Source organism: Gambusia affinis, linkage group LG01 (genome assembly GCF_019740435.1).
Source record: "Gambusia affinis linkage group LG01, SWU_Gaff_1.0, whole genome shotgun sequence".
Classification (NCBI taxonomy): Eukaryota; Metazoa; Chordata; class Actinopteri; order Cyprinodontiformes; family Poeciliidae; genus Gambusia; species Gambusia affinis.
In genome coordinates, this window is record NC_057868.1 from 37638045 (window position 1) to 37649393 (window position 11349).

The window sequence follows — 11349 nt, forward strand, 5'->3', positions numbered from 1 at the left end:
ACCATCCAGGGTTGCACAGCAGTCATCAGTGAACAAGTCTGTTTGAAAATTAATCTTCATGTATGGTTGGGCCCACTGCCACCGTTTCTGCTTGTGAGCTCTGGTAAGGGGCCCAATAGTAGGTTCATGCACCACAAGCTTCTGGAGGATCCTCCACCTTGAGGTTCCAGAGGCTCCAGCAGCTTCAAATAACTGTTTGCTGCTTTGGAAGGGTATTTTAACAGCTGCTCTCTTAGTCCAATGAATTTTGTCTAGTAGAAACCTTCCTCATTATGCCTTTATCTGTACAAACCCATCTTTGTTCTGAATCAGCCCAAATCTCTTCATAGAAGCGACAACGCTTCTGTTTTCGTTAAATATCTACTGTTTTCTTGTCATACGGCACTGCACTATCTGATGATTTTTGTCAGCAGAGAGATCCTTTCTCTTTCCCATATTGTTTGAAATCCAGTTTGCATAATAATTTGGAACACGGTGTATAGAGGACAAACCTTTCCCTGCTGGTTTAAACTGTTCTTTCTATCTTCCATATAACTTATTTTATGGCACATTTCTGAAACGCAATGTACAACAAAAATGTACATTTTGATGCTTCACTTTATCAACATGTTGGTGAAAATGATAGTTTTTCTAGGAGTTGCATCTTTAGCATTTTTTAAACTCTTCTAAGCTCTTCCGACAGCAGTTGTGACAAGAAGCAAGTATAAACCTTTTTGGAAAAAAAAAATTATATATATATATATATATATATATATATATATATATATATATATATATATATATATATATATATATATATATATATATATATATATATATATATAACTGTTCAAAATTGCAAACAAATTATGTTTTTCCATGCAGCTCTGCTTCATATCACCTCTGTGGCTTCACACAGACTGCACATTCCTAATTTGTGCACCGTGATGGAGGAAGAGAGAAGAAAGCACACACATCTGCCTGATAATTGTTAGGACAAAAGAGTTCCTTGGTTGTGGTGCTGATTTCACTTCTCTTAAGACAAAAAAAGTCAAAATGTCTCCTGATGTTGCAGCAATAAAAATATACTGTTTTTTTTTGTTTGTTTTTTTTTATGAAGAAAGGGGATTATTTTTAGAATATTCCTATTAGTGTGGTTGTGTTGATTTTGAAGCAATACAAATTTCACCTTACAGAGATATATTTTCAGACAGTGTTCTAAATTTTGATAACAGACAGTAATGAACGTATTACAGAATTTTAGAAAAGTAAACTGAAAAAAAAAGAATCTATCCTGTGAAAAAATGGTATTGCTTGGTTTCATTGTTAGAAATATTTCAGTAATTATGTTCAATTACTTTCAAACAAAGTAACTGTTCTGCAGAAGATTATTATACTCAAATGAGTCCGGAAACACTTAATGATCATGGTGCAAGTAGTCAGATTGTTTTATGTGAGGAAATGCTTGAAATGTATTTATCCGACAAGATCCATTTTAAAACAACTTCACTGTATAGTCCATTTTGTCCACGCAGGTAGGTCTGTGTTTCATTTAGAAAGAAATCCATTTTGGAAGGAAGGATCCACCTCAAAATGTTCCTCGGAGACGCAGGAGCTGCAGCAAGCACAATACACTGTTTAGATATATTTGTCAGCCTGTCCAAACATTAATACTCCAGAGATACAGCTTCATGAAAAATGTACGTTGTTTCTCTGTCTCGACCTATTAAATCCTCTATTAAGTTTCCAAAGGCAGTCAATACCAGCTTCTGAGCCATTTGGTTTACCTTAGAGCTTGTGTTTCACCTTGCATATTCCACATTTGCACACTGTCAATACAGCTCAATACGGACAGCATGTAAAGCTGAGGAAAATGCAAAGGTTTCCAAGAGTGGGTACAAGAGATCTAGTAAGATATCACGTCTTATCTTTGAACTTATTAGCAGAAACATTTTACATTAAGACATTATATTACATTATTGCAGACATTCCCATTGTTTTGAAACTGCTTTTGATTTGAAAGACTTGACCACCCTCTTCATGAGACTATTAGTGTCTTCAGTCAGAGGCTTCTTCAAATTCAGTGTAATACAGACTGCTACAAGAGATCTTTCTTCCTAAGAGCCATAACTATGTACAATAACTCACTGAAGAATTTGAATCAATATGAGTTATAACCCTTCAGGATCAACAAAGTATTTTCAAATTTGAATTTTCTTGTTGTTTTTCAGTTAGGATTTCTACTTTCTACATACCTGAGAATTTCTCATTCTTTTAAAAACTAAGCTTATCATGACTTTAAGCAAAATGACAAAGCCTAGACAATGATTGTATAAGTTTGAAAGGCCCTGTATGGTCAAAAGCAGCATTAAGATTTAAATTACATCATGAAAATGCACACAGGACCTAAGACTGTAATTTTATTTTGGATAAATATTCTGTGGTCTGAAGTCTTTGACACAATAATCGTTATATTTGGATGGGGACGTTTTGCTGAACTATTCATGAGTTATTTCCCCTAAAGAGATTCAGAGGTTTTGACTGCGGCCAAGAAAGCAGAGAAAGGTCAGACCCAGACATCAGGAATTATAATTTATTATACAAGCAGCAGCATAATCTGTGCTAATATGACAGCCACCATGTTCACTGTTACATAACTGATAGCAGAAACTATGCCAGTATCTCTTGCATTTTTTAAGGAGAAATCGAAGCCCTTAACAGGTCTATTTCTCTCAGAGCTGCAGGCTCATCACGCCTAAGCGAAACGTCGTCCTCGCACAGCAACACATGCCACATATCCTCACTGCAGAGCAACATAATCTGTGTCTCACTGAATGGGCATAATAAGAAACTGTCCTCCAACTCTTGTCATGGAACTTCAGAAACCTTTAGAATAGCATGCAGCTCAATCAAAGGAGGAATGTAATGTATTTTTCTTGAAAACTTGGAATCATGATTAAATTCTGCTGTATATCAATGTGTGGACGTGATTTTAATATAGCTGTGCAGAAACTCACTCGGAGTTATCTGTCTTTAGCAGAAGATGGCATTAATTGCAGGTCAATTTTCTATGGCTTATTAGCTAGACAGTATTTGTATTAACTGTTACAGCATAATGTGAAATCTGGGAACTCCTGGGGAGCAACAGATTTGTTGATTCTTGTTCATTTCTCACACCTCACACACCTGCAAATGCATGTCTGTATGTATTCCTTTGTTTCCTGTTTTTGCACAGTCTTGGCTTTTCACAAGCTCAATCATGTATCAAACAATGCAACAAGTAGCTTATTTAAAATACTGTTACAAAATGCAACAGTATTCACATACTTAAACATTGCAATATTGCTAAGTAAATGGCTAAATGGAGTTTTTATCTGCCACGTATCTATAGCTAGCTGTTCTGTCCAGCTTATATGGAAAGAGAATAGAGAGAGATGTTCTTCCTAAAGGTAATAATGCATCAACATGACACCACATCTAAGCATGTAACATAGTACATAACAGTATATACAAATAAGTAATGAATGCAGACATATTTTCATCAGTAAGTATATTTCGAATATTTTGTTTGACAAAAACCTAAGAACTTGCTAATGACCTAAGAAATAAAAGCAAGTAGCAATTGAAAAGACACTGTGAATAAGTATTGTACACATTTCAGAAATTTATTCAAAATTTAATAGAAAAGCCTTTTCTGAGCATTGCTCAGAAATTTTGACCCATTCTTTTGCAAATAATGTCTTCAAATCTTGGACATTCTGGAGATTGTTTTCATGCACTTTAGTTCCTTCTGTAAATTTTCAGTTAAATAATAGTGACATTGTTTGAAACCTTCACTCGCCTCATTTGTTGTTTCTAACAGGTTCCTTCCAGTTCTGCCCTGCAATCCCTGACCACACTAGTCCTTCCTATTACTTTTGTAAGTCACTGCATTAAAAAAATATATAACTGGGAGCAGAGTAGCGGAGAAACAGAATAATTTGCAACTCCCAGCAACAAAAAATTTAATTGTTGGTGAATATAATGAGGACCAGGATACCTGCAGCTCATTTTTCAATGTGAGTGAATCATTACAAATACAAATTTATACTGCAGCAAAGCCCATTACTTCACTTTTAAAACAACTTATTTCTATTTCTAAGAGAACGTTTGTCTCGCGACAGCTGTCAGACGATGTTCAGGATGTTTTATGAGTTTGTGGTCACCAAAGCTCTAACTGGGGCAGCAGACTGAGAGGAGTGAATGCCAATAGGCTGAGTAAACCAATCTGCAATGCCGGTAATGTTGTTGGGGTTGGAACTCGGCTCTTTATGTCGGAGAGTAGAAAGCTGATTAAGTTAAGAGCGATAGTGGATACTACTCCAAGTCCACTCCGTGCTGGTCAGCAACAGAAGCACAGACTTCTTGCAATTCCTCTATGTGACAGCCCAATGTGCATTTATCCAACTTTGGAATATTTTACTCATTGTTGTGTTGATTGTAATTTGCCTTTTTCATTTCATCGCTGCAATCACATGTTTCTGAATTAGAATTTGTTGTATTATGTTGTACTGCAGGCTGCACAGTGGCGCAGTTGATAGAGCTGTTGCCTTGCAGCAAGAAGGTCCTGGGTTCGATTCCCGGCCCGGGGTCTTTCTGCATGGAGTTTGCATGTTCTCCCTGTGCATGGTGGGTTCTCTCCGGGTTCTCCGGCTTCCTCCCACAGTCCAAAAACATGACTGTCAGGTTAATTGGTCTCTCTAAATTCTCCCTAGGTGTGAGTGTGTGTGTGAATGGTTGTTTGTCCTGTCTGTTTTCTGTGTTGCCCTGCGACAGACTGGCGACCTGTCCAGGGTGAACCCCGCCTCTCGCCCGGAACGTTAGCTGGGGATAGACAGCAGCAACCCTCCCGACCCCATTAGGGACAAAGGGTGTATAGACAATGGATGGATGGATGTTGTACTGCTTCGCCTTTTAAGGAGAAGAAAACCTCATGTATATTTTCTTGGCTTCCTGGGTTCATTTATTCATCTAATTGTTTTTTTATGTAACAGTCTGATACCTCAAACCACCCAGTGGTGTAAACAATTTTATTCTAACAATAAAAGCTTGGTTAAAATGGAATTACTCTGCAGTATTTCACAAAATTCAAAGATCTAAAAGGCACAAAGGGACAAAAAACGTATTCTATTTTATATGTATTGAGGTCAATGACATCACAAGAGGTGGAGGAATTTAGCTAATCAGCTTGCTTTAACAGATTTTAACATCTATTTTCAGGTTTCCAATCCAGTATCCATCAAATTCTGTCTCCATGTGTTTCATCGCAGCCAAATGTTGCTTAAACCTATGCAAACATGTTCCATATGATTATTAGTGAAAGTGTTCAAATGAATTTCATTAAAACATTCTAATAAGAAGAAAATAACACCAAAAATAAGCTTTCAAAAGAACAAGCTTGTGGTTGCTGGAAGCTTGTTTTTGACAAGGTAAAATGAATCTTCACAACATGAAGCTTTACAACAAAATACCAAAATATTTGAAAAAACAAAACAAAACACTGACATTGACTGTTGGTGTGTAGACCACTCTAACTGTATCTAAACTGTTAAGTTAAATTCTTACATGGAGTAATTAAAAAACCTTTGTGCCATTTAAAATAATTTAAGATATATATACATACACATTCTGTCTTTAGTCTCTAAGGATCCAAACATAATAAAATAGCACTAACCAGATTTCAAATGTTGAATGCAATTCCTTTCTTCTGTGCAAGGACTTTATCAATGCTACTGTGTGCACAGTGCTTGCTCACTTTTCTCAGTCAGTGCTTATAAAAGACAAATTAAAAACTGAGTCCCATTTTCCATCAGTTGTCACAGTTTCTTGAAGTACCTTATTTAAAACTGCAGCTTGTATGTCAGTGTTGTGATTGAGATGTGACTGCGATACGAGTCCCTCAGTTCATTAGCTCAAACAATATACACCCAAACCACTTTAAGCACAGGAGGATTACTCCGGAACTTTTACACCTCACTGTATCGGATTTGTAATAAAAAATTGATTGTCCCATATTTCTCATAATTACAGCAACTGCAATCAATTTCTCAGTTGTTGTTGTGTCCAATTACTTTGTTGAACAAATCCCCACAGTCCTCTTCCACTGAAGCTGCAGCTCAGCAAACAAGGCAGAGCCTCGTCCTCTGCGACATTCAGCCACCATGCAGCTGTTTCCTGTTTTAAACACTTATTAACCACAGAGCCATGCAAAAGTATTCACACTTCTTGAACTTTTTTCCTATTAATCACATTTCATCCCAACAGTTAGATGCAGTTTTTTGAGTACTTTTGAGGACAAGAAGAAGAAGTAGATGGTTTGTAGCATGAGAGAAAGATGACATGTTCTGTTTTAAGTTTACAACCCTATAAAAAATTTAAATTAAAACAATTGCCTTCAGAACTCCGCCGGTGTATAATTTTATCTCAGAATATATCCAGTTGTTCTGTGAAGGAGTCAAAGGAGAACATGAGTGAACAAACAGCATTAAAACCAAGGAGCAAAGCAGACAAGCTGTGAAGTTTACATCCCAGTTAGGTTAAACTATTACTGGAGTTTTTTTAATCCATTATTCAAAACAAAAAGATTATGCACAACTCTAAATCTGCCAAGTTGGGGTGGTCCAGGTGAAGAGAGGCATCCAAGAAGATTATAGGAGATCACTGTCCTAAACACACCATCAGTGACACATGGTAATGGACCTTAAGCTATTTTGCAAAACGAATGGGTAAGAAAATTGTTTCTGAATACTTAACTCAAAAGAATGAAGTTTGAAAACAAATACTTTAAATATTTTTTAATATTTTTAACATGTATAATTTTCCTTCAACTTGTTATGATGTGTTTGTCTTGCCAAAGATCACCAATTACATACATTGAAGTTTCTGGTTGTATTGTCACAAACTAAGAAAAATCTCAATGGACACAACTTCTATTCCCATACATATAAAATACATCAAATTACACATTCATCTAATATTTTATTTGAATCATAAATATTCATAATTTCACACATGCTGCAGCTTCCTTAGCTTGGTTTCATGTGACCTATTTAACAAATTCCTACTGATTTTACTGTCAGAATCTGGTGTGTGCTCTTAACCTCTCCTCCAAAAGAGGATTATGTCCAATCATTCAATGAAATTAGGGGCAGATTTTGCATAATTTCAGCTTTTTAAATGAAGTAACAAAAGTTAGAAGAAAATGTAGACAGGAAAAGCTTTGCAATGTTTCTTGGACTTAGCAGCTAACGTAATTGGCCAGGTGTTCTTCTGCAGTGAAGCTCCAGGGAATTAACCAAAAGTAACTTACTTCCTGTGGTGCAACAATGAAGATGAAATGCAATTATTCAAGGCAGTGGTGAATAACATATGATGATGAATGATCCAAACAATCTACGTTTGGCTCCAATACAGCAGCACAAAGCGAGCTGGTATCCTTAAGCAATTAATCACCATAATGTTTGCCTATTCAATAAGGATACTAAAAGAAACAGCCCTGTTAACACACAGTCGTTGCTTGTAATGTTGATTACTTGCTTTGTTATTGTCATCAAAAGTTTGCCTAAAAGATATATAAACTCTTTCTATCATAAGCAAAAATGCTCAGATCGAGATAGGAGTTTGATTTATAAGATAAGAAAAAATACTTTACTGCAAGAATGCAGGAAGACACAATATAATCTCCAGCTACACTGAAACAAATTCACACACACACACGCACACACGTGCACACACACACATTCAATACCTTCCCATCACTTTTCCTCTAAGAGCAGACAAAAAATATTTTCCAATTGGATTTTTGATCTCTTCCTTTGAAGAGATTGTGCCCGTTTTTTTTATTGATCTTAAGCTATCCCACACTGGGAATCTTCAGTCCTATAATAACAAACTGATAGAAAAGTCTCTCAAATCAATTCCAAAGAAATTCCTAAGAAATTCTGAGATGAAGGTGGCATAAACATTAATGTTTAAGATTGGGCAAGCCAGAGTTGAAGCTGAAAGAAACTTGAAGCTGATTAGTACTTTAAACTATCATGAGGACACCAGTGGCCTCATGAACCCATTGACTTACATGTAAGCATTTTGGGAGTGACAGTTTAGGGGCTAAAAAGACTAAATACATTTTTAAAACAGAAAAAACTGACTGAAGTTGGGTGATTTGCTACTTAACCTTTCATCTTTTTCCTGATGTACACTGGCACAAGTTTAGCTATGGTGATTATCATAACTACAAGATTTGTGATGCATCTTCATCCAATGTTGTCACCAGATCCAAACAGCAAGAAACTTCTCAGTGCTGCATGGGTATGAGTGGAATTACAATTAAGCTCTCATTACCTTGAAGCCAGTTGTGCTGGTAATTGTGAGAGGATGACAACAGGTTGGCCAGCTTTAACTCTCATCTTCCTTTGGCGGGTTCAGCACCTGCCTGCTGGCCACCGGCCGAATGTTTTTCTGACAGGCTCAGCAGGAATGATTGATGCCTGAAGGTCTCTGATGGTGAGCACGTCTCACTGCCAAGCTGCTCCATCCAGCCAGCGTTCTCTCTTGAAACTCTTTTTGATCACACCTGTCCTTGCACGCTCTATTTTTATTTATTTTTTTTTTTGGCTTGTAGGCTTATTGCCTGGTAACATGTACACACTTCCAAGATAAACCAACACTGTGTGGCACTGATAATTTTTGGGAAATTTAATCACCTTTGGGGGATTTCTGATGCAATGTAGGATGAAAAATCTGTAACTCCATGTTGTTTACCTAATGATTCTTGGGGTGTGTCAGAACCGCTTAACAAAATCTAAAGATGCTGTTGAATTCCCATGGTCCTTCATGGTCCTGTATCCTGTTCAGAGCAAATATTATTGCAAAATGTCAAGCTTTTGTTTGACATCAAACACAGGATTCTTTGTGTGTATTTTACTGGAATGCTCTGCAGTATTGAGAAGTCTTTATCTTCTTTTTATGCCACACACATACACACACCTCACACCTTATCTCCAAAGAATTTTAAACCCGCCAATGTCCTGATACTACTGCATTTCATTGGTATTTTAAGCAAAGACTTGTAGGGTCTTAGAAGTCAGCCAGCATTAATTCCTCTGAGGTGAAGGGATTCTACTTCCCCTGAAAAGAAGCTAACGAGAAAGTTCTCCTGTTTTCAAATGAGCATTTCTCTGTTTTCACAAGCATTTTATTTAATTTTCTGGACAGTTAAAGAATAGCTAATTAATTCTGATTATGCTTAATGTTCCATAATCACTTTAACAATGCTTCATATACATTTTTTTTTTCCATTTGCAAACAATAAGCTAATTTGACCAAGCAAAAGAGTTGACTAATTGTCTCATTGTTCTGAAGGTTTGTGGGCAATGGACTGTAATGAGAGCAGGTGTATGCATAACGTGTCACAGTAAACAAAAATACAAGGAAACTGTAAATACTGATGCCGCTTTCTAGAGAAAAAGGAATATTTACTCTTCTCATTGAAACTATGAGGTGAGCAAGCTAACTACAACTAGCTACGCACACAGAAAATGGTTGAATTAAAAATGACAAAAAACATAAATTAGTTGTAATATTCTTGCTTTTCTGAATTATTTGCTCAGCCTCAGGTGTTGAGGTCAAACTAGTGTCCATTTTTCTTAAATTAACTTCTCCATTTCAATCACATTTATTCTTGCTAGTTTGGAGAACCAGGGATTAGCATGGGTACAATGGTAGGACGAGGTTTGAAAAAAACCTAGTTTTTGAAACATAGAAATGGCTGCAGTCTGTGGCGAGCTAAGAGCCATAACGAGGCGGGAGAAGCCTCGTTCCTTGCAGAAATCCATAGCCTTTCGCGAGAGCTGCGAGCCCAGGTTTCTCCGGCGCCACGCGAATGCCACGACCACATGAGTCATCTGGGCGTAACTTCCATCTCCTGCGTCTTGCCCAAACTCTGTTCCGCTCACTCCACCGTTCAAGTCATCAAACCTTTCCCCTTCTTCCACCCCCCTTTGGCCCGTCACCGCCACCATTCCCACCACCTTGGCCTGACCGTTCAAGTCTACCTCTGCCACCCAAAAGCCATTGTCTGGGATTTCCAGGTAGCTTGCCTGAATGTCTGCCATGTCTGTGTTTAGCCTCCCCATCATGTAGCTATCGTAGATGTCATAGCAGCAGTAATAAATAAAGCCAGCCCAAAGGCTCCCAAAGAGCAATGCTTGGAAATAGGAGCTACCTCCAAGGACATAGCCAGCCATGGAAATACTGAGAGCAATCCCGACATGGTCTGGATTACTTATTGCCTTGAAAAACGCTGGGTAAACATATTCAAGTATCCCATCGTGAAAGAGTGACATGACCACGTCTTGATCTGAGGGTTTGTATTCCCGGATGGAGAACTGGACTGAAAAAAGAAAGGGAGGGGGAAAGAAGAGAGTTTTCAGTGAGACTAATCTGCCTGTTGCTGCAATAATAAATTCCTGATGGATTTCACAATAGGCTCAGTAAGCTTTCCTAATGCTTTTAAAAAATACAGCCATCAATATACCTTACAGAATCTTACAGTTTTCATTGTAATTAATGCCTTTGAGCTTTAATACAAAACCTCCATTTGCATGACAACCTGAGGTGAAACTCACAATTGAAATTATTAGCCTATTATTTCATTTTCGCATTCGAAGCATGAGTCATTGTGTGATGGAATACAATTAGGTCTCAAATGCACTGCTGATAAAAATCCAATCAAGGTGAGATCTTGAGGCAACAAACAAAAGGTTTCCGGTTTCACTGAGTGGTGTTATATGTCATCTAGGCATTTAATTGATGATACTCATTCTCTCTCTTTCTCTCATATTAGCAGCTGAATCTCAAATATAATCAACTCTTCTAGCAGGAAAAAAATTGCAAAAAAGCTGAAAAGAGTCTAACTTACAGTCGCTTTTGTGGGCCATGCCGACTCTTTCCCCTTGTCTTGCGCTTGCACTGAAGAATTTAACGCTGCTGCCGTGCCTGGACTTAGGCTACAGATTCTGATAATCAGTCATTCATGAAAGGGATTGAAATTGGTCTGAGCATGCTCACCATACACACACGCAACAGGAAGACCTTAGACGACTTATGACCAATGATTGTTGAAAGCACTGAACAACGTGTGTACTAAATCACACATTTAAATTGAGATGATATCAATTTGCGGAAGTGTGTTAAAAGTTTGATTGAAATTATTCACAGCAATGATTTGATTAAGAAACATAGACTTTTTTTATAAACTTAATTAGCTTAGTCAACAGAGGAAAGAACTCAATCACTGGGTTTCTTTGGGAGGATGAGCACAGATCCTGAATA

The 11349-nt window shown here is 37.3% G+C and overlaps 1 protein-coding gene across 1 annotated transcript; it reads right to left on the bottom strand.

The window, feature by feature from the left end:
- Positions 1–9395: 9395 nt before the first annotated feature.
- On the bottom strand, positions 9396–10955 carry LOC122833041 (N-acetyltransferase family 8 member 3). Its single transcript, XM_044120340.1, has 2 exons — positions 10937–10955; positions 9396–10408 (listed from the first exon to the last, which is right to left on the bottom strand). The coding sequence occupies exons 1-2, from the start codon at positions 10953–10955 to the stop codon at positions 9663–9665; spliced, it is 765 nt and encodes a 254-aa protein (XP_043976275.1). The 3' UTR covers positions 9396–9662.
- Positions 10956–11349: the final 394 nt, after the last annotated feature.